Raw genomic sequence first — 22,565 nt, 5'->3', positions numbered from 1 at the left:
TTTAACAAGTTCAAACTCTATGACCGACATCTACATAGAACATTACACCTTTACAAATTTGAATTCTTTCGATCTAATATTGTAAAGTCATAAAGTTATCCCATAAGATTAATCGAAATACATATAAGTTGATTCCGATACTGGTACCAACCTTTTTTTATGCTCGGTTCCTCGAGTAGAGCTATCTTTTTGTATGCCTTTGAATAAACTTAAGAGCATCACATCTATTCTTTAGCACTTCACAGCCACTTGGAACATGTCACCCTCTAGTTAACTCATCACCAACCAATCAAGAAAACTGCTATGTAGAATAGGGATAAGAGCTCATAAAACAGGCAACTCAATGTTGTTTGTAATAACAGAGGAAAATCAGATATAACAATAAGCTACTCACTGTGGTGCCACCTGTGGATAGTTAAAAATGAAAAGGTTGAAGAGAATATTCTTGAGAGAAAATGAAAGGAAATATGCTCAACATGGCTATCAACTAAAGGAAGCAGTGGATTAAACAGCAACAAAGGAATACTGGTGCAGGCCATGTGTAAGCTAATGAAAGGAAGAGTAAATAAGTAAAAAAAAACTAAAGGGGAACAAAACAAAGCAAAAGAATGTATTCTAAAATCCCTTCAAGAACATTGTACTATAAGCACATTCAGCTTGGTTTTTCAAGCTTGAAAACTTTTGAGAAATTAGAGTCCAAGTCAATATATCAAAAATCAAAGTGTTTATTTTAGTTGTGAATGTAATAGCTCAAGTCCAAGCCCACCGCTAGCCGATATTGTCCTTTTTGAGGAGTCTAAATAGGACAATATCTACTAGCCGTGGGCTTGAGCTGTTACAAATGGTATCAGAGCCAGCACTGGACGGTGCGAGGCACTGGTCGCACCGTCAAAGTAGGGCTAGACCCTCTTCGTTGTAGACGAGTTTTAAAAGCCTTGAGGGAAAGCCTAAAAGAAAAAACTCAAAGATGACAATATCTACTAACAGTGGGCTTTGGCCTCGATAAGAAAAATGAAGTTCTAAACATGATGATTGTATCCACACAATTCCAGAAGTCGCATAATCCACACCAATGTTATTCTATTTGACAGAGTTTTTTGCTTTGAGGAATTCCAAGAAACCAAAACTGATCTAAACAACAGAACCTGATTATGCTTCTTCGACCATTTCATTACCCAGTCTACATTAGTATAAAAGTTGACAGAGTAGTTTGATGAAGATAAGAACTTAAGGCCAAAGGTCCTACACAATGCTATAAATGGTCGGTTGAATCTTGAAAAAGGTCACTATAATGTAAGGTGGTTCAAAATTCATAGGGTAGAACTGCACTTGCTGTCAAGGATGTTGGCATTGGTGTTGAAGGTCTCTAATGAATTTTCTGTGAGATAAAAGCAATGTATTACCAAACTAAGCAAATTTGGATGCCAAGAAAATAGGATAATGGTCGAAGGTCCTTGCATAAGCAAGAGATCGTTGAAAGATATTAGATATTAGATATTGGTTGTTGAAAGATATCAAGTCGTCTAAAAGGCCAATTGTTGGAGGCTACAGGAGAAAAAAATAGGGCTGAAAGTCTCAAAATAATCAGCAGCTACAAGTTTAGCCATGTTTACTCTCTCTTTCCATTTAGTTTACGTTTTAGCTGATACACCCATTTACACCCAATCAATTTGAATACGAAGCGACGGGAACAAGTGACCAAGTCTTATAATGTAAAAGAACAAGATATTCAATTTCCCTCCTTGCTTTTCAGTGAAGGCCTTCAACTTCTGGCGGTGAAAACTATTTGGATTAATAAGGGATAGATGCAGATGTAAAAACAGCAGATAGCAGGACTTTTAGTTAAAAAGCCTAGCCTTTGGCCCAGTAGCCATTTGATGAACATTGTTAGTGGTGTGGATGAGGGGAGTAGGTTCAGATGTGTTTGGAAGTGGAGCTGGGTCTTGAGAGGCTAAAGATGATGATGTTCCCATGAATGGAAGCAGTGAAATTGATCAACAACTCACACCGCTTAGAACTTTTTGATAATCCCTTTAGTTTCTAGAAACTAATTTCATAAATATTACTTCTACCCATAGTCTTCCTAGTTTTGTTATCAACTTTTTACATATATAAGTCTAGTTTAAATATATATATATATATATATATATATATAGTTTTCCAAAACTTGTTTTTGTTTTAAAATTCAAATATTTTCTTAAAAAAGATGAAACCAAATAGAAAAAATGATGAGAAAATAAGTACCGTTTTCAAAGACTAAAAACCAAAACGTTATCGAACGAAACTTAAATCATTGAAATACATAAATAATTGGTTAGTCTTATCTCTACTTCAAAAGAGATAGTATCAATTATAGGGAGTAATAATTCTAGGGATGGGCCTTTATCAGAATGCTAGCACAGAAGGTATGTTGGATTAGGAATTAGAAAGAGAAAAAGGTAAGCAATATGCAAAGATGTATTTAATATGCAGATAAGGAATTAAAAACTGACAGATATCATGCCTATTGACTTAACAATATCCACTCGCACCTGATCACCACCCATAGGAAGGTGTTAGGCTATTGAGAATGAAAACATCAAGTGTCAAACAATAAGTGGCCCCCAATTCCAAGAAGAGGGGATGGAGAAGCTGATTCTGTGTTTGGTGGGGCAAAGGGGTTTAAATAAGGATATTGAAAGCTATTGATGTAGGCCCAGGGTTAATAACTTTGTGAGCAATAACTGAGGTTCAGTTCTATGGTAACAAAGAACAGTAATGTGACTAACATATCACAAATCAATGAGGTTAATGGAATTTCTCCTTATTACTGAAAGGTTGAGCTGACTAAGTATTCTCTAGATTACATTTCTTTTATATCCACAAGTGTCATTTGCGAGCACCTTTGACTGTTCTCTTATTGTCAATATAACTCATAGACTATTAAATCTTAAATAGGTAATCACCATAATTTGAACTCATTCCCTAGATCCAATATTAGGGTTGGTTTCGTTTCGATTTGGCTGAGTCTTTCAGGTCTGCTCAAGCAAAGTGCAGCTGATCACCATGGTTGTTTTTTCTTTGGGTTTGTTTGAAGTAACAACAAAGTATTTTCCTTATAAAATTATGAACTATAAAATGATAACTCCAAACCCATAATCAATAACTGTTTCGGACAATTTTCAACATTCCACAAAAAGATGCACAAGAACTAAAACTTTGTATAATTCCAATTTTCATTTACTATCAGAGTAGAAGACATTGGTAGGAAATAACTCGCAAATTTTATCCAATAAAAAATGATTTGAATTTTATTTATCCATGTTTTATAAACAAGACACGTCTCAACGAATTCAAAATAATATAATATACACTACGTTCCTAATTAAGCTCAGTCAGATTATCCATAAAAAAATTTACACTGAAAGAAAAGAAAAAGGTACCAGGGCTCTAAATATAAAAACCAAATCCTCACAGATTTGCTGAACGTCATTTTTTCCCTCCAAGAGTCTGAATTATTGCTTCCAAGAGCTTAATATCCTTATCACGTTTATTGATTTCTTCCTGCTTCGCGCGCAATTCATCCATATGCAGTTGAAATACCTCTGCAGCATAGCAATCAATATATTTATGGTATTCAGAATACTTTCTAGTTTAAGCGCTTCCCAAAAAATTATATATTTTCACTAAAAATGTAAATGTTATACTTTTTCGAAAGTGTTTTAAATAAAAATTTGTTTGGTTACACTATATTCCAAAGTTATGTTCAAAAATCATCTAAAATCACTCAATAAGCTATACTAAACACACTTTCAATTATTAATTTTTTGAAGCGCGCATATTGAAAAATCGATTTTATTTTCATTTTTTTCAAATGTTATTCCAAACCACTATTAGTTTACGAACCTCAACATTATCATTCATTAACATGCAGAGTAATTTTAAAGAACACCCCTCCCCTCAAAGACATTTATGATAAAATATGTGTGTGTGTGTGTGTGTGTGTGTGTGTGTGTGTGTGTATCACAATGTCATTTAAACCACAAGACTCTCCTCAAAGACATTTATGATAAAATATATATGTGTGTGTGTGTGTGTGTGTGTGTCACAATGTCATTTAAACCACAAGACCCTCCTCAAAGACATTTATGATAAAATATATATGTGTGTGTGTGTTTGTGTGTGTGTATCACAATGTCATTTAAACCACAAGACTCTGACATAACACAACCAGACCCCCACATCCAGAAGGCCAAATAGATAAATTGCTGCTCAACAGATAAAACTGCAGATTTTAAGTTAAGTTGAATAAAGAAAAAGAATGCTATGAGAAAATTTAAAAGAGTAGGACATCCATACTTGTAGTGTTCTCGAGCTCTCGAGTGACCTCCTGCACGTGTAGTTCAGCAGCTTTTTGTGCTGCCTCAGCCTGACGTTTTTCTGAACGAGCATGAGCAGCAGCAGTGATAGCAGCATCAAGTTCCCTTTCCAAAGTCTCAACCCTTTGATCAAGAACCTAACAAAAGATTATTTCACTATCATAACCAGTGGGCAAAATTGTACCACAAATTTGTAAGAAACAATAACCAAATGACTTGTAATCTCAACAAAGAGCATCACTTGAGCTTATGTAATATGATCTTTGATCCTTACATGGTGGCGTGTGATGTTAATGCAAATGATTTACCCGATCATCATAAGCCAATAATAAAGTAGCTGAATTCAAAGATGGAATGCAAGAGAAGTAAATGAATTTTTCTATCTAAAATCATCCTACAAAAGCCCAATGAGGTTCAATGAGGTCCCAGATATTTGTCTTTTGTACAGGAGAAACTGAATCCTTGAACTCATCCCTGAATTATCCAAACCCATTGTGATTACAATTGTATCTATTTTCTTAATATCCCTCAATCATTGCCATCTGCAACCACTCATTTGGCTGTGATGTAACAGCCCAAGCCCACCGCTAGCAAATATTGTCCTCTTTAGGCTTTCCCTTCCGAGTTTTCGCTTAGCAAGGTCGTTACAGCTGAAGTTACTACTCTACATAGTGCCTCCATTTCTCCAGGAAGGTCTTTGAAGATTAGGTGTATGTACCTCCTTGTTCTTCGAAAACCCAGACTCTAGGTAAGTAGAAATCTAGGGTCATTACAGCTGAAGTTACCACTCTACATAGTGCCTCCATTTCTCCAGGAAGGTCTTCGAAGATCAGGTGTATGTACCTCCTTGTTCTTCGAAAACCCGACATTCAAAATGGCCTCTAGACAGGATCTATTTAAGAGAATGACTTCCTATCTAACCGCCTCCAGATTCTTCCTCGCTGAATCTGCCAAAGCTGCTCCCTCACTCACCCATTCCCTCACATCCCATAGCAAAATTGAAATCTAAAACCATATATTAGATATCAAAGCAACCGTGATCAACATGTGTATCACTCTGATTCCACTACATAGCATGAAAATCAACATTTAAATCGGTAATACGAGGGGAATTCGATATAACCACCGTCCAGAAATCTCACCAATTCCTCACTCCGCCAAATTTCAAATAGCAAAATCGAAATTCCAAACCAAATATCAGACTAAAAATACCCAACTACAGAACAATTAAAAAAAAAAAAAAAAAAAAAAAAAAAAAAAAAATCTAGTAACCTTGATCGTCCTTGCTTGTTGGGAGCACAATGAAGCTCTGGCAAACGTCTCGTCGTCGACATAGACAGCTTTCTTGAGTAAAAGCTTCTGGAATGACTCCAAGTTGGAAGCCATCTCAGTTAGATTGGCAACGGCGCCGGTCCATCTGTCCGTTCCTTTGCCCTTGTCCTCCATGATCCAAATCTTCTTCGACGCTTGCCACTTTTGAAAATCCGCAATTCAATGGTCGTTCGACGTCATGATCCGTGTAGAGAGACTTGGAGAGGGAGCTAAGAACCCACCCGATCATGCCATTACCTTCAATAAGAGCTTTGATATTGTTTTTAGATTGAGAATTCAACTTAATTACCAATTTCTTACGATTTTTTTATTTTATTTCAATTTAATTTTAAGGTTAAAAATAAAATAAAAAAATAAAAAAATAAAAAGTTTTTATTTTTTTTATTTTTTTATTTTTAAATTTCATCAAATGTCTCGTTAATTAATCAATAATTTCGTATAGAGCTAGAACAACCCTCAGATTCGCTAGAATCGAAATATCTGCGAGATCCGAGTCACAATTTGTATCAATTAAAAAAATAGTTGGAATCTCCAACGTGATACATTCTTGAAGAACTCGATATTCTTCTTGTTGATCAATGATTATTACAATATCGGGTAACCCCATCATATATTTAATCCCGCCCAGATATGTTGGTAAGTGAGATAATTGTCTCTTCAACATAGCAGCAACCCTTTTCGGAAGACGGTTGAGTCCCCCCATCTTTTATTCCGTTCTCAAGTCTCAATGAAAATGAAGCATTTTTATTTATCCAAAAGCAAACGAGCTACCCAAAGAGAAAACAACTAAAATCTTGACTAAATTGAAAAAAACTTATCACACAAGTATCCTTAATGACTAATTGTTGATTGTTTTATCTCCGAGCAATGAGATTTCCTCCAAAGTATATGCAAATGGCTATCATTTCGATCAAAAGTTAGCTCAACATTTCAAGTGCATACATCGTATTAGGCCCTCTAGAATGCACTTCATAATATAAAAATGAGTAGACAAATTGCTTGGAACGAGTCACCTACTATGATATGAATTTCTAGAAGGATAAACCAAACGATCTTCAACAATGAGTCCATTAAAGACGAGGATTATAACCGGTCAAAAAAAAGTACGGGATAAGACCGTCATAACGTAGCTACCTCGGGTCAACCATAAGTTGTGGTTTAAACAATTTGCCTGTCTCTTAATAACAAAATAATACAAATTCAAAATACATTTACACCGAATTAAAACAATCTCCAACAATTCCTCCACTCATACAATCTTGATAGAAAACCCTTCCTACAACAACTCCAAGATGAATCCAAAGAGTTGGGGTTAGAAACCCCTTGCACCTGGATGGATATTCATGCTTAAGCCAAATTTGGGGCAATGGCGTTCGACTCAACATCGTCCCTAAAGGTCGAGTTACATGATGGGGAAAATTCTGTGAATTCAATGCCATTTTGGAAGGTCGAGCTACACTATAGAGTGGAAATTGTGTGTGTGTGAGAGAGAGAGAGAGTTGCCAAAAGCAAGAATGAACTAACTAGGAAGGAAACATTTTGGTTTGTCAAAACAAACTTCTGGGTACCACTAATGCTAACTACATAAACCAGACATGGTAATATCACAGATTGGTATGAACAATCATGCTTAGACTAAATCTATCACAAATCTCCAAGAGCTCAAAGACATATATAACATACTCTAATCAAACTGTTGTCTCAGCTGCATCTCGGTTTCACTCTTCCAAGTAGCATGAGATGACTGTCCCCTCATTCTCTTTATCTTTTCCTTATCTTTGACTGTCGAGCCCTTCTTTTTCGTCTCACTGTCTGGTTCTAGTTCTGGTTCTGGAGGACGATCACCACATAGAGGGCAAAACATCCCTCGTGCATTCGAAAAGGTCTTGGGAATGCCACAATGCAGGCACATTCTGGAAGAGGAATAACACGATACCGTTCAAAAATGGCAAGATCAGCACGAGAAACTTATAGATACTACTACGAACAGTTGAGTTCGGTGCAAAACAGCTTTGATTTATGTCAGGATTTTGAAGAAGAGAAGAAAAGTATACGTCGAAATATTAAATTTTAAAAAATTAACACTCTCTACCCGAAAACCACTAGCAGGACTCTTTTCTTTTCTCTCTCTCTTTTTATGCATGTGTGTACATACGGATTGATGAGGAATGAAATAATGTCACTCAACCAGGATACAATTTTGAATGCGATAAATGTACCTTAGCAGTTCTGCAGCATCTTCAGCATTTGGATTGGTTGCAGTCGCCACGCGCTTGCCTGCCTGCGTTGTGTTTGAAATGGATGGATTTGAAGGTTGATTATTCTCAACATCACTCCTCACTCGCTCATGAATCCCAACTAATTGAGCTTTTGCCTCCAATACCGCACCTGTTTACAGTTCAATCTTCATTTTATCCTTGCTTCCCTTGAAAACATTAAAGAATACAGCAAAAATGCATAAAAAAAGGTACAATCAAGCAGTTTAATTGATGCCAAACATCGACCCACATAATTGCAAATAATTTTATAAAATGTTGCTCTCTTTGGATTACTCCATTTATTCCTTCCACCTGTATTCAATCAAATAAACTAATTGGAACAGCATTGAAAATAGTGACACTGAACTTAACCTATTCCCTTCTAAGGAAGATGCCAATTGATTCTACTGTCGTGCCGCTAGTGGATATACAGCCCATGCATGAACTACTATAAGGATGCACCATTGCAGGAATAATATTGATTATACAGTCAGACAGTTATCGAAAATCCTGATAAATCATAAACAAACCATTTGGCATTAAATTAAACAAGTTCAGATCATGGACTCTTCTAAAATGAGAAGCTTAATGCTTACCTAATGGCAAAAGCCACGCATGATGTTCAATAGAAGTATTTTTATAGGTAAATTCATATAATTATACATAGAGAATAGAATACTTCATAGTATGACCGTCGGCATCGGTTTTTTCCACCAGTTGAGAGAGATAGAATTAGAGCAATGTACAGTCTAGTCAAAGAAACTATACATGCTTAAACACAAATACGGTTTCATTTCATAAATTACTTTTAGTACATCCTTTTATACAACCATATGAACTTGCCTATACTACTAATTAGCAAGATGATGCGAACCACCATTGCCCAATCACCGACAAAGCAAGTTGATTCGTTGCAGTCTCCAGTATTCACAATGTAGCAGTTTGAGTGCAATGAACACATTTCCTTGCAAGTTAGGCAACTGTCGTAGTAAAGAATGATAATGTTCCGTAGTTATTAGTGGACCCCTTTGATCCATCTCCATTTTCTGACTTCCCTCTTCAAACTTCATAGAGCAAGCAAATTTTCCAATTCTGATCACATTGTTGCATTTTTAGCACAATACTTGACAATTTTTTCTAACATTTTCTTTCATCAATTTCTATCTCCCCTACCTTTGAGGGCTTTTTGTCCCTTGAACAAATGCACATATAATATTATGAATGTCTTTCCTCTTTTTGTTCATTCTCTTACAGAAAAATTGTTGTCTTCAAACTTGGATACTAGATTGTATTCTATTGATTGCTACAGGGGTTTTTATTATCATAAAACATTCTTAGATCATTATTTGGATTACAACAGTGAACAAGCTAGGAAGTCAAAGCACACACGGGTGGACAAAATGAACGTGTATGAATAAAAACCAAGCACATTTAGATATATGGCCAAGGTACATGATAATGAAATACTCTTTTAACTTATTAAGAAACATTCAAGCCATACATTGTAGAGAAACCATGGGATTTTGAAATATGTCAAAAGAGGGTTTCTCTATTGACTCTTGTTTTATGTAACAATGCACACTATCAGGATTTCCCAGATAAAAATTTTGACCCTTTTGGAATAGTTTCTTCAAGTAGAGCACAATTTGAAGTTTAGGACTCTTTTGGTGGAATTAATATAGATCTAAAGCAAAAGGAACCCAAGAAATCAGGGGGCACACCCAAGACTTAGAGCCATCATTGGCTAGCAATAGAAAATGTAATTAATTGGCAGAAATCAAGTAACTAAGGTTCTATCTAATAACTATTTGAATTTTGGACCTTTTGTTTTTTAAAATTATGTTTATGTTTAGTAACATTACTTCCACCTATGAGTTTGGTTTGTTATCTACTTTTGACAAATGTTTTAAGAAATTCAAGCCAAGTTTGAACTAAAAACAGTAGCATTTTAAACATTTGTTTTGTTTTTGGAATTTGACTAAGAATTCAAATATTTTCTTAAAAGAGATGAAAACCATTGTAAGAAAGTTGTTCTTTCAAAAATCAAATGGTTATCGAACGAACCCTAAGTTTTCTGTTAAGAAAATAAAAAGGTGACATCAAAGCTTCTCGGCAATAACCAGTGAAACTTATGCTATTTAGTATTAAAATCATGTTATTTTTAGATTCCTTAGTTGATCCAATCATGTGTTTAACCAACTGCAAGGGAAATTCAGAAGTGAGCAATATAAGGTGGAGCTTGAGTAAGTATATGTTCTAGTCCTCTCAACTTTTAGGGTTTTATTGGTCAACGTTTTGATGAGAGGACGGCAGAGCCCTCAAGGTAGCACAATAGGAGGCCAAGGTTCTCTCAAACAAACCCATTCTTCCCCTTCCTCTCTTTATCAGGAAATTGATGCTCATCAAAGATTCAAACCTAGTTTTCCAGAAAAAAAAAATTTCTTCCCTTTTACTTCTTAACAGACTTAAGAAACTCATGACCATAAACGAACACTAAGTAACTGAGCCATACCAGTAGGCAAATCTTTCTTCTCCCTACGATTCCTCCGGCCCCCTCGCGGCTGATCAACATCTCTCGGCGCAGCAAACTCCTCAACCGAATTATTCAGAAACTCCGGCGGTCCTGAAACCTCCGGTAGCCCACAGATAATAAAAATCAGTAAAAAGAACAGTTTCAAAATTCGTTCAACCGAACAGACTTGCAGAAAAAAAAAAAACACAGAGATTACCAAATGAAGCTTACTTCGGAGAAGGCGTCGAATGCGGAAGGGAGGCCGGGATGAGAGGAGGGCTGCGGAAGTTCGAAAAGCGACCTGTCGCGTATGGAAAGATTGACGGTAACCGTAGAGGCGGCGGCGGAGACAAGATCTTGGTCGTCATCGTCGGAAGAGGTGTTGTTGAAGACAGAGGTGTCTTCAGCTTCTTCCTCGGCCGAAGAATAGCCTTGGAGAAGTGCCAGACTCATGGCGGATTCGATCGATGAACTGGTTCGATTTTGCGGCAATGGATGACGATTCGAAAATTTTGTCCGATTTAATTTCAATATCTAAAAACATTTTATATATTTATTTTAAGACTTTAAACCTTCTTTAAAATCATATTTAAATTCAACCAAAATTTAAAAATCAAAATTTTAAAAATGTTTTAAAAAAAAATTAAAATTTTAAAAATACATTTACCATTAAAACTATATCTTAAGAATAATCATGAAATATTTTAAATTTAACATTAATGCTCGTAAATATTTTGAAATATGATAGAATATTTTTAAACTTTTTAAAAAAATTTAAAGGTATTTTAATTTAAGAATATTAATAAAACCCTTTTGAAAGTGTATTTTTTAAATAAAACATTAACGGTTTCCATTCAACTTAACCGTAAGAAATTTCAAGGGTATTATTGGAATTTTTGGAATTTTAAAGATAATTTCGAGATAGAATGCAAAATTCAATGATATTTTTATTCCATTCAACTCAATCGTATAGTATTTTTTAACTTTTTTTTTTTAGATTTTTTTTTTAAATTTCAAGGGTACTATTGAAATTTTTGAAAATTTAAAGATAATTTCGAGATAGAATGTAAAATTGAATGATATTTTTATTAATTTAACCCGAGAATAGCAAACACTACTGAGAGATTAAAAGAAAATTAAGCACAAAAACTCTTCCAACAAGTCCTTTTTCATTTTCAACATTGGCAAAAGATTGGTGTAGGCATGGAGATCCAATTAAATACATAAACAATGAACAAAATACTTGCAAGAGATTGAATCAAGTTTTATTGATTTAAACAAAAAGTATATAACTTATGATAATCGGAGCTTTTCGTTCGTCGACGTACCTCAACGAATCATCTACTGCAACCTGCTTTCCCCATCAAAAGAACAGTAACTATGGAAAGTACAAAAAACTTACTGAATCTGATCCACATGTCGACTATGTTAGCACGACGAGCGAGTATTTCATGATCGACCCTGGTTAGTGTTATGAACTCTTAAGGCACCTGAACTTCTTGTTGTTTCATTGAAATATGGGAGAGCTTTAATCTGATAGCTTCAAACTCGGCATCTTGCTTCTCTTCATTCGTCAGCCACGAAGTTAAACAATGATCGATGATGTCATTTACGCAGCTCGGCGGTGGGGAGCCACCCTTCAAAACCCGGGTCCTTCCAAATCTGGTAATTTTTGCTAGATTTGAGTCTGTAGGCTCTTCGACGTAACTCTCGAGAATGTCTCGAATGGCACTGCACCAAATTGGTCGAGCGACCTTAAGAAAGTCGAGCATAGCAAGAACAGGAAGGTTTACACTTCCAACTTCGGATTCACTGTTTCCACCTCTTCCATGAAAATCTGATCCTCCAAGTTTTAGAAGGCCATTCATGTCTGCTAGGTCACTGTACGCTGTCAATCGACACAAACATATGAATTCGATGTCGATTGTCTAAGTCGAGATATTTGAAAACCGATCCAAACAGCTAAAAGAACAATACACGGGCCGGGAAAAATGGCAACATGTTATCAGAAGATACTCTAAGGACCTTTAATCCTTAACAAGCTATGCATTGTATGCCTCAAATTTGTCAGACCATTCTAGAATACTGGAAAAACAAGAGCATGCTTATAACATAACAAGAAAGTAGGTAATATTTCATGTGACAATCAATAGGAGGAAAGGGAATGGCCGAGCGAATTGTGTACCTGCTAATTTTCCATCGCTCCGGTAAACCTCCAGCCCGTGAAGACCGGCATCTTTCAATCTTCTAATGATAGCAACAGGATTCTTCAAGGCCCATGGATGAGCTAGGACAGCCACACCCCCCGTTTCGTGTATCAATTGTATTGCTTTCTCTGCACAAGGCTCTGATCCCCTGGAAAATAAACTCGATTCTCATTGTTACAGTTTAAAAACCGGGCAAGATGCAAGACGACGTACTTTTCCCCAATCCAAATAACAAACATTTTGGCTAACAAGTAAGCATATCCTGCCACCACCTTCATAGTGAGCAAGAAAGAAAATCCGACTTAAACTCATAGGTTAAGTACAGAAACATAGAGACAGATTCACAGCCTGCTAACAAGTGATATGATTAGTTTCATCCAAAACTAAACCAGGAAAATTGAGTAAGCTCTTCTCATGTCCTGGCATTTTAAGTAAACTTAGGATTCCTTCTTCTGGGGAATCATATGTAGATAAAGATGCATATGCATATTGTGAGATCCCACATCGGTTGGGGAGGAGAACGAAACATTCTTTATAAGGGTGTGGAAACCTCTCCCTAGCAAACACATTTTAGAAACCTTGAGGAGAAACCCGAAAGGAGAAGCCCAAAGAGGACAATATCTGCTAGCAGTGGGCTTGGGTCATTACAAATGGTATCAAAGTCAGATACCGGGCGATATACCAACAATGAGGTTGAGCCCCAAAGGGGGTAGACAAGAGATGGTGTGCCAGCAAGGACGCTGGGCCTCGAAGAGGGTGGAATGGGGGTCCCACATAGACTGGAGAAGGGAACGAGTACCAGCGAGGACGCTAAGCCCCAAATGTTGGGAGAAGCATTTTTTATAAGGGTGTGGAAACCTCTCCCTAGCAGACGCGTTTTAAAACCCTTGAGGGGAAGCCCAAAAAGAAAAGCCTAAAGAGGACAATATCTACTAGCGGTGGGCTTGGGCCGTTACACATAAAGAAGCTGAAGAAATTCCACACCCCATGAAGTTAGGTATGAATGAGAAAGAACAATAGACATATACATGTAGCAAAATCAACTAGATATGTAATTTAAACATCCATGAGGCCATACTTACTAGTGACCTTGTTTAAAATTATGGACGAAAATCGATTTGAATGGTCTATTTCAATTTTATGAACATAGTGACTCAAATGATAGCCTTCAAGTAGCAGGGATTAGTCTATGCCGATGCTTGTGGTAAACAAAGGGAGCAGGATATATCACACCCTTATATAGCAATGATGCATCAATATTGTTCAACAATCCATGATAAAAGAAAGCACAGCAAGTTCAGATTCTCACGTTGAGTAAGCCGGTCCACCATCAAAAAGGTAACGAGAAAATGCCTGTTTTAGATTTTCGACATAGCCTGCTTCAACCATGGCACGAGCCACATGGAGTCTCCCAGGAGCAACTCCTTTACCAGTAATCTTAGCCACATGATCCCATTTAAGAGGCAGCTTTAGCTCATTCAGTTTTGACACCATGTTCTTTGCACGCAAAAACCGCCCCTCTCTTATATTTTCTAAGAACTTCTCCAACTTCTCAATCTTTGCTGGTCCACAGCTGCTGTAATATGCAAGGATGTGTACTGGTTCTTCTGATTCTGAGTTACTGCTCCAAATCAGTTACCATGTATCAGAAGGTCAAAATTTATTTCAAACGAAAACTCGACACAAATGTTATGGCACAATTCAACAAAATTTTCAACAACTGAACACAATGTTGCATTGAATAGTATCAAAAAAGCATGAAAATCTCAGAGTTTTAATACAAACAAAACGTACCTTGAGGAGAGTACTACAATAGCATACAAATTCCAGAATTTTAACATCAAAAAGGGAAAAAGAAACAAAGATCTCACCCAGAAGAGAATATCGTACTGATTTCGACACCCGGAATTATTTTGATACCAAATCTACGAGCTGCTTCGATGGCCTCCGGGATACCAGACATTGTATCATGATCTGTCAAAGCAAGAACTTTCACCTGTTGTTGGTACATGTTTCTAATTAACTAAAGCATGACAGATATGGCTACAAAATACAAGGCCAGTAATGTAATGCTTGAACAAATTATACATAAATGTTTTAGATGAATGTGATACCAAATCTTTTAAAAAACAGCACAGATTACTGCAGAAATCGAACAATAGAAACAGGGTATATTGGCAATCCAAAGTTTTCATCTCACAAGTAGCACAGATGATTAAGTGTTGTTCTGCATCTAACACCCATTTTCGAATGTAAATTTGAGAGTAAATTCTATATCAGAAACAGGATAAGAACAGAAGAACAGACAGGGAGAAGAAGGATTCGAGTAAACAAAGCAGAAGAAGAGGAAGAAAAAACAAGAAAAAATCACCCCATTTCCATGAGCTCGCTCCAGCAGCTTCGAAGGGGAAAGAAATCCATCACTGAATTTGGAATGCGAATGCAAGTCAAAGACGACCTTCTCCCCACCTTTGCCAAGAGTTTTCTGAACTCCAAAATCGTCCACAACAGACGCCGCAGCAGTGGAGGCAAGAGAATTAGATTGATCCAAATAAACCCACTCCGTGACATACTTAAACGCCGCAGTTTGCTCAGAAGTCATCTTCTTCTTGGTGCCGCCTCGCTTCTTCTTCTTCTTCTTGGATTTCTTGGAATTGGGCGGCGTCTGAACAAAGTGGGCGTCGCCCACCATGGATACGGAGGTGAAGGTCGTGGAGAATGGATTTAGGTCAGTGGGGAGGGAATCAGAATAGAGGGAAAGTGATAACAAACAAAAGGAGGAAGGAGCGAGACAGGCGGCCTTTTGAGGAAAGGATATCTTCCAAATCGCAGGTGTCCTCTTTTCCCCACTTTTATGGACTTCTCCCTCTATTCTCCTTTTCCTAAATCAATCAAACAAATATAAACTCATTTTTAATTTTTAATATGTGAAATTATTGGTAGTCAAGTCCATCCTTAGCTGATATTGTCCTCTTTGGTCTCGATGTTTGGCTCTGATACCATTTGTAATAAGTGAAGCCCACTGTTAACAGATATTTTCCGTCTTGGCTTCGGCGTTTGACTCTGATACCATTTGGACATTGGTTGGAGAGGAGAACAAAACATCATTTATAAGGGTGTGGAAACCTTCCCCTGGCATACGCGTTTTAAAGCCTTGAGGGGAAGCTCAAAGAGAACAATAGTCAGACACCGGACGATGTGTCAACTTTCTCGCTGTTCTCCAAAGGGGGGTGGATTTGGAGGTGGTCCCACATTGATTGGAGGAAAGAAAGAGTGCCAACGAGAACATTGGGCTCCAAAAGGGGGTGGACTCTTCGGCGTTGACTCTGATACCATTTGGACATTGGTTAGGGAGGAGAACAAAACATCATTTATAAGGGTGTGGAAACCTCCCCCTGGCATACGCATTTTAAAGCCTTGAGGGGAAGCTCAAAGAGAACAATAGTCAGACACCGAACGATGTGTCAACTTTCTCGTTGTTCTCCGAAGGGGGGTGATTTGGAGGTGGTCCCACATTGATTGGAGGAAAGAAAGAGTGCCAACGAGAACATTGGGCTCCAAAAGGGGGTGGACTCTTCGGCGTTGACTCTGATACCATTTGGACATTGGTTAGGGAGGAGAACAAAACATCATTTATAAGGGCGTGGAAACCTCCCCCTGGCATACGCATTTTAAAGCCTTGAGGGGAAGCTCAAAGAGAACAATAGTCAGACACCGAACGATGTGTCAACTTTCTCGCTGTTCTCCGAAGGGGGGTGGATTTGGAGGTGGTCCCACATCGATTGGAGGAAAGAAAGAGTGCCAACGAGAACGTTGGGCCCTGAAAGGGGGTGGACTGTGATGTCCCACATTGGTTGGGGAGGAGAACATAGGGCCCCGAAGGGAGGTGGATTGTGATGTCCCACATTGGTTGGGGAGAAGAACAAAACACCGTTGTGTGGAAACATTCCCCTAGCAGACGGCTTTGAAAGCCTTGAGGGGAAGCCCGAAAGAGAAAGTCCAAAGAGGACAATAGCATACTAGCGGTGGGCATGGGTCGTTACAATTTGTAATAGCTTAAGCTCACTGCCAGGACAAAAATACTGTCCGCTTTGGCCCGTTACATATCACCATTAGCCTCACTGTTTTAAAACGCGTCTGTTAGAGAGAGATTACTTGGGCCCGTTACGTATCACCATCCACCTTACTTGGGCCCAGCGTCCTAGTTGGCACACATTAGTGGGATCTTACATATACGATTCTCAATCACATTAATCGAATAGTCACTCTATTGATCGATCTATTATTTGCAATTTATAATTACATTTGGTCTATATTCACGTTAATTTTATGAAATTGGATCATATATAGTTTTGATATTAAACCGGATAAAAAATCAATATAGGTTAAGTCCTAAACCTACAAGAGAATAAGTTGAATATCTACTCTTGAACCCATAAAAAGAATGACGGTTTGATTTACGTACGAGAAAGTCGTTACAAGAAATACTCAAAACGGAGTATTAGGAAGTAGAGTATGCATTTCCGGACCATTATATAAAAAAATCAGTGTTTTCCCTTTTTTATTTACTCATTTAATCTTTGATATTTAATTAATTATCATTATGAAAATTTCCCGGGATAGAAAATAAAGTAGGAGGCAGAGACAGAAATGGGAAAGACTTTCCCGTCCATGCCCCACAGACATCTCTAAACACAATACTCTCTCTTGATATTGAAATGGACAGCAAAAGTAGCGACCATGGTGAAAGCAATAGCACCAATGAGCGTTAAGTTATTACATCTATGAAAAACGATAGCAATAGCTCTAGAAAGATGACGGTGGCTCCCGAGAATGGAGGAGTACTTATTTCTACCGTTACGGATTTGTGAGGGATTCCCGAAATTTAGGACCCATTACAATTAACAAAAACAATTAGCGGAAAAGACACTAGTTGTCTAGGCTAGCGTGCAATGACTTTATTTACATTAGTGTTACGTACAGTTATTCATTACAAATATTGTAATGGTTCGAGTCCAGCTTTAATATAGTATAAGAATGTCAAAATATTATCCACATGATTCGTGTCTTTACGAACAAGACCAACTAGCATTGTGATTAAAGGAAGAGATTTGGATATCAAAATCTCGAGTATAAAGGATCGAGAGTCGCTATTGCTTTAAGAAAAGTGAGTGAATATCAGAGTCTCGGATAACGGGGGTGACATATAATTATTTGGGGTCGGATAAGAACTACGTTGATAAAATATAACCCAGGGTAGGAAAAATTAACCATTAGTCGCATCCATCCACAGTACTTTTGGACATTTTAGCTAACATAAAGTAGTTATAAGGGTCAGAAGAGACAATTGACTATGATATAGAACGTGAAACACTCGATGATGGGTGTCACGAGGTCAAGCGAGCGTGAGGCTAGACAGTTGAGGCGTGTGTGCGTGTAGATGGGTGCATGAGCTATATGTGATGGCTCGAGAAGTAGACAACATTCCGATATCATATCAAATCATCGATCTAATAAATTGGTAGATGATGATGTTAATTCAAAACCCCCTTCAAAATCTATCTCAAATTCATCAAAACATGTTCAATCCCAAAGTGTTTTTAGTGAAAATATGAACAATTTTTCCTTCACATTAACGAATTATTTTCTACAATCCAAGAGCTCCCAATGGCGTCTTCCCCTGTCCAGCTTCGAAGTAGAAGATGAGCATAGCTAACATGGCGATTCTCGCATGCTTGATCTCCGCCAGCTTCAATCTCTCCAATTTCTCCGTGTCTGGAATATAAACTCCATCCTTAAGAGTTCCTGCAAATCCCAATGGATCGAAGAATTTCCCTCCTGGGTACCCCTGTTCTCCCGTTGCGTTTGCGAAGTTCTCTGCGGTCCTCGACCATGGCGTTGCCCATTCCACGGATTGAGACTCTGGGTTGAAGAAATCTACCCATCGTTTGCTCTCGACCCATCCCATTAGTAGAAGCTGGGTTCCGAGCAGTGATCCGAAGGAGAATGGAGCGATTGCGGACGGATCGGCTCCGGCTTCGAACCATGGGATCCCGCTCCAGGCCTGGCCGATGAAGATTCCGACCACTGCTGCCATTGCCCACCGTCCGTGGATTAGCTCTGCTTCTCTGTACCATTTCAGAAATGCTGGATCCTTCCCCAACCCCAGTGGGTCGAAGCCGTAGTCGCCTGGTAGTCTGTAGAAACCAAACAGGTAATTGCTTATGAACTGTTTGATGAAATGTCTCTTTCAGAGTTTTGAATTGGCTTAGAAACTGTTTGATTAAATGCCTCTTCCATGTTTTCTTAAGAGTAATGGTTGAGAATGGTTAAGAATCATCGTGAGTTTATAGATAAGGAATACATCTCTATTGGTACGGGTTAGAGTTGTGATTCATAACATTGGTATAAGAGTCATGTTGAGGATTATTGGGAGTGAGTCCCACGTTGGTTAATTTAGTGGAAGATCAATACTATCTCCATTGGAATGAGGCCTTTTGGGGAAGCTCAAAGCAAAGTCACGAGAGCTTATGCTCAAAGTGGACACTATCATACTATTGTGGAGAGTCGTGATTCCTAACAAGTCATGCTCTTAATTTAGCCATGTCAATATGATCCTCAAATGTCGAACAAAGAAGTTGTGAGCCTCGAAGATGTAGTCACAAGTGACTCAAATGTCGAACAAATGGTGTACTTTGTTCGAGGACTCCAAAGAAAGAGTCGAGCCTCGATTAAGGGGAGGCTGTTCGAGGGTTCCATAGGCTTCAGGAGAGGCTCTATAGTGTACTTTGTTGAGGGGAGGATAGTTGAGAATTGTTGAGAGTGAGTCCTGTCTTGGCTAATTTAGGGGATGATCATGAGTTCATAAGGAAGAAATACATCTCCATTGGTATGAGGTCTTTTGGGGAGTCTAAAAGAGCTCATGCCGAAAGTAGACAATATCATACCATTGTGTGTAGAATCCTGATTCCTAACAATGTCTATATCAGTTAGAAAGTGTGTGATAAAATGCCTATGAAAAACAGCGAAAGTGTTCGATGAAATGTCTCATCTTGATTCTAAACACTAATTCCTTAGAAAGTGTGATAAAATGCCTGTTCTTAAACTGAAATGCCTCTTCCAACAGCAGATTCTAAACAGTGACTGAAAATTTCACAACAAAAGCAGTAAAGAGAGACATACGAGCCATCGAGCCATTCGGGGTCGATGAAGTTGCCGCCACCCTTAACAGCGGGGATCCAAGACTTCTTGGGCTGAGCAGCAGCGACGATGACAAGCTTGCGAGAGCTGACAACATTGACACCGCCTCTGGCACCGGGCAGCAAGATTTGGGTTCTGCTACCTCCATGGAGGAAGGGTGAGCCTAACCCATTAAGCAGAGCACCAGAAGTTGCAGCCGTTGCAGCCATGGCTTCTTCTGAGATGTGGAAGTTTCAGGTATGTAGTGAGGTTTGTTTTATGATTTTAAGATAAGGGTCTGTGGGAGATATTGTGAATTGAATTGTGGGTTTAAATGGAGCCATGTGTGTTGATGAGAATCTGGAGGGGAAATCTGTGGGAGGGTGTTGGATAGATTTCGGACCAATGAGAAACGAGTTCTTCATTCGCTACTCTACTTGGTCACCAACCACGTGGACAATCGCTCTCCTGTTAGCCCTCTTTCAGCCTCATGATTCACTCCCAACTTCTTACTATGAAAGAGAGATCCTTTTGGAAAAACTTAATGCCCATCGTCTTCTTCTTACGTACACTTTTCTTTTCGGACTTTCCCTCGTGGTTTTTAAGATGCGTCTGTTAAGGATATGTTTCCACACCCTTATAGAAAATGGTTCGTTCTCTTCTCTAACCGATGTGGGATCTCACAATCCATTCCTTTTGGAGCCCAGTGTTCCTGTTGGCACTCGTTCTCTTCTTCAATTGATGTGGGACCCCCCAATCCACAATACCGTGACCAACAAAATGGAAAAAACGGAAGAAAGAGATGTAGAAATGGAAAATTCTGAAACGAAGGGGAAACCCATATGGTCAATGGGTACACATTCCTTTCTCTTTCTATACCGAACATATACTAAGGATCGAAGAAGAGGAAGATCTAAATATGGTGCAGAAAAACCTAAATCGATATGGATGGAAGATGCCTCTTTCACTTGTTTTTCTCGGGCAGTCGAGGGAACACCCACAATGTTACGCCCCAAAATCGAACTATATAGAGCCCTTACGAATGACCCCTTCCAGGGCCCAACGTCCTTACTAGCACACCGGCTCATGTCCACCCCCTTCGAGGTTCAACCTTCTTATTGGCACACCGCCTCATGTTCACCCCCTTCAGGGCTCAGTTTCCTTGCTGGCACGCTGGCTCATGTCCACCCCTCTTCGGGGCTCAGCCTTCTTGCTGGCACATCACCTTATGTCTGGCTCTGATACCATTTGTAACGGTCCAAGCCTACCACTAGCAGATATTGTCTTTTTTGGACTTTTTCTTTCGAACTTCTTCTCGAGGTTTTTAAAACGTGTCTATTAGGGAGAGGTTTCCACACCCTTATAGAGAATGTTTCGTTCTCCTCCCCATCTGATCATTAACTTTTTCAAAAAAAAATTAGTATCTACTAATGGTTTATCTATAAATTTTGAAAACATAATTTACATCATCTCTTCTATTAAATGAAATTATTTACTTTTCTTAACACTTACTTGCATCCTCCTGTATTAGTTTCTAACTATATGTGATAAAGAATCACTACAGGAGAAATAAGATTCAGATTACTTTGTTGATCGAATATCTTAAGGCAACAACACTTCTTTGAGATTCAATTCACTACTAAAGTAAGATCGATCATGTCTAGTTTGAATGATTTTAAACATGCAATCTAAACTATATAGAATTGTAAAGAAACTTAGCCATTGACTAAAGGAAATCAGATATGCTCTTTTTACTACATTTTCCCGTCTCCTCTATAAAGATAACATACATCACTTTATATAGCCTGAGTTTGTAACCTTTATATGACCATAATCAGTTACTATGTAAATGTAATATAAAAATAAACTTAAAATACATTAATGAAACACTAAAAATCTAGTTTTCAATTACGTAAATTTGTAAACATCTAAGAATAAATGAAATCTCTTTCCATCAAACACGTATCCAAAGAGACCCTATGAGAATATATAACTCGATTCAATAACGAAGGTTTACTTGTTGAAGGTTGCTATGATAGAGTCACATTGTTGCCTATTACTCAGTCGTGAGCACAAAAGAATTACTTTGTAGAAATAAGGTCGTTGATGAACCTAAATGTAGATCAAATCAATTACATGAAAAGAAAAAACAGATCAAGAGGCCGAGAAACATAAGGTAGATGACAAAAAACCACTCAGGCTCGACTATCCAGCCAACAAATTCAAGAGGTACACTACATTTCAACAAGTTAGACTCCGACTTTGTTCTTTCGTTGAGGCTCAATCCATCGTAGATGCAACTAATATCATTCAAAATACCTAAAGACTAACCGTTCTAGCATTGATGAGAGACGTGCTCATCCTAAGCACTAGTAACAATGAGTTTAAGATATTCAAGATCTAGACCTTCTATACTGGAAGTACTTCGGACTCGGACTCGTCGTGTAACGAGAAAGCAACCATCTTTGTTAGTACTTGACATCATAGGTAATATTTTACCGTTTATATTTTTATGTGATATATATTATTAATTATAAAAACAAAAGTACTTTTTTAAAAAAAATTATTATAGACTATATAAATTGACAAATAGAAAAACTCAATATTAATTAATAGCTTTATTATTTAAAATAAACTAATAATAAATTAATAAATTAATGTTATTTTGCAATTTAAAATCACAATAATCCTATTATTCTCAATAGTTTGCCCACTAATA

At 37.8% G+C, this 22,565-nt stretch overlaps 4 protein-coding genes across 6 annotated transcripts; all 4 read right to left on the bottom strand.

Annotated features, from left to right (window-relative positions):
• Nucleotides 1-5,951, bottom strand: LOC111792820 (uncharacterized). Of its 3 annotated transcripts, none has more exons than XM_087122908.1 (4): nucleotides 5,631-5,951; nucleotides 4,339-4,495; nucleotides 3,423-3,584; nucleotides 1-405 (listed from the first exon to the last, which is right to left on the bottom strand). In XM_087122908.1, the coding sequence occupies exons 1-3, from the start codon at nucleotides 5,802-5,804 to the stop codon at nucleotides 3,469-3,471; spliced, it is 447 nt and encodes a 148-aa protein (XP_086979034.1). In that variant the 5' UTR covers nucleotides 5,805-5,951; the 3' UTR covers nucleotides 1-405; nucleotides 3,423-3,468. The 3 variants fall into 3 exon arrangements, with proteins under 3 accessions (XP_086979034.1, XP_086979035.1, XP_086979033.1); XM_087122909.1 differs by having other exon boundaries at nucleotides 1-298; XM_087122907.1 differs by lacking the exon at nucleotides 1-405 and having other exon boundaries at nucleotides 3,263-3,584; nucleotides 5,631-5,950.
• Nucleotides 5,952-6,880: 929 nt separating this feature from the next.
• On the bottom strand, nucleotides 6,881-10,936 carry LOC111794058 (uncharacterized). The gene is made up of 4 exons (XM_023676176.2): nucleotides 10,692-10,936; nucleotides 10,461-10,578; nucleotides 7,910-8,078; nucleotides 6,881-7,603 (listed from the first exon to the last, which is right to left on the bottom strand). Exons 1-4 carry the CDS (start codon nucleotides 10,911-10,913, stop codon nucleotides 7,375-7,377), a joined length of 738 nt encoding a protein of 245 aa, XP_023531944.2. The 5' UTR covers nucleotides 10,914-10,936; the 3' UTR covers nucleotides 6,881-7,374.
• A 676-nt stretch (nucleotides 10,937-11,612) lies between these two features.
• LOC111793902 (Polymerase/histidinol phosphatase-like protein) lies at nucleotides 11,613-15,513 on the bottom strand. The gene is made up of 5 exons (XM_023675971.2): nucleotides 15,039-15,513; nucleotides 14,539-14,663; nucleotides 13,977-14,288; nucleotides 12,646-12,815; nucleotides 11,613-12,348 (listed from the first exon to the last, which is right to left on the bottom strand). The coding sequence occupies exons 1-5, from the start codon at nucleotides 15,357-15,359 to the stop codon at nucleotides 11,942-11,944; spliced, it is 1,335 nt and encodes a 444-aa protein (XP_023531739.1). The 5' UTR covers nucleotides 15,360-15,513; the 3' UTR covers nucleotides 11,613-11,941.
• A 2,688-nt stretch (nucleotides 15,514-18,201) lies between these two features.
• Nucleotides 18,202-20,164, bottom strand: LOC111793622 (chlorophyll a-b binding protein CP24 10A, chloroplastic). Its single transcript, XM_023675582.2, has 2 exons — nucleotides 19,850-20,164; nucleotides 18,202-18,864 (listed from the first exon to the last, which is right to left on the bottom strand). The coding sequence occupies exons 1-2, from the start codon at nucleotides 20,074-20,076 to the stop codon at nucleotides 18,315-18,317; spliced, it is 777 nt and encodes a 258-aa protein (XP_023531350.2). The 5' UTR covers nucleotides 20,077-20,164; the 3' UTR covers nucleotides 18,202-18,314.
• Between the last annotated feature and the right edge of the window lie 2,401 nt (nucleotides 20,165-22,565).

The sequence above is a fragment of the Cucurbita pepo genome, chromosome 4 (assembly GCF_057944985.1).
Source record: "Cucurbita pepo subsp. pepo isolate OVF chromosome 4, ASM5794498v1, whole genome shotgun sequence".
Classification (NCBI taxonomy): Eukaryota; Viridiplantae; Streptophyta; class Magnoliopsida; order Cucurbitales; family Cucurbitaceae; genus Cucurbita; species Cucurbita pepo.
Note: the sequence above shows the minus strand (reverse complement) of the source record. Positions and strands in the feature narration are given on the sequence as shown.

What these genes read in the sequence shown, in the direction of transcription:
- LOC111792820 (XM_087122908.1), bottom strand. Translation starts at nt 5,804, where the DNA reads ATGGAGGACAAGGGCAAAGGAACGGACAGATGGACCGGCGCCGTTGCC. An exon ending in AACAAGCAAGGACGATCAAG is followed by an intron (nt 4,496 to 5,630) that starts GTTACTAGATTT and finishes ATCTTTTGTTAG; the next exon opens with GTTCTTGATCAAAGGGTTGA. An exon ending in AGAGCTCGAGAACACTACAA is followed by an intron (nt 3,585 to 4,338) that starts GTATGGATGTCC and finishes GCTATGCTGCAG; the next exon opens with AGGTATTTCAACTGCATATG.
- LOC111793902 (XM_023675971.2), bottom strand. Translation starts at nt 15,359, where the DNA reads ATGGTGGGCGACGCCCACTTTGTTCAGACGCCGCCCAATTCCAAGAAA. An exon ending in AGTACGATATTCTCTTCTGG is followed by an intron (nt 14,289 to 14,538) that starts GTGAGATCTTTG and finishes GATTTGGAGCAG; the next exon opens with TAACTCAGAATCAGAAGAAC. An exon ending in GGTGGACCGGCTTACTCAAC is followed by an intron (nt 12,816 to 13,976) that starts GTGAGAATCTGA and finishes TTTATTTTCCAG; the next exon opens with GGGATCAGAGCCTTGTGCAG.
- LOC111793622 (XM_023675582.2), bottom strand. Translation starts at nt 20,076, where the DNA reads ATGGCTGCAACGGCTGCAACTTCTGGTGCTCTGCTTAATGGGTTAGGC. An exon ending in CCCGAATGGCTCGATGGCTC is followed by an intron (nt 18,865 to 19,849) that starts GTATGTCTCTCT and finishes TGGTTTCTACAG; the next exon opens with ACTACCAGGCGACTACGGCT.
- LOC111794058 (XM_023676176.2), bottom strand. Translation starts at nt 10,913, where the DNA reads ATGAGTCTGGCACTTCTCCAAGGCTATTCTTCGGCCGAGGAAGAAGCT. An exon ending in CATTCGACGCCTTCTCCGAA is followed by an intron (nt 10,579 to 10,691) that starts GTAAGCTTCATT and finishes GGGCTACCGGAG; the next exon opens with GTTTCAGGACCGCCGGAGTT. An exon ending in GATGCTGCAGAACTGCTAAG is followed by an intron (nt 7,604 to 7,909) that starts GTACATTTATCG and finishes TTCCTCTTCCAG; the next exon opens with AATGTGCCTGCATTGTGGCA.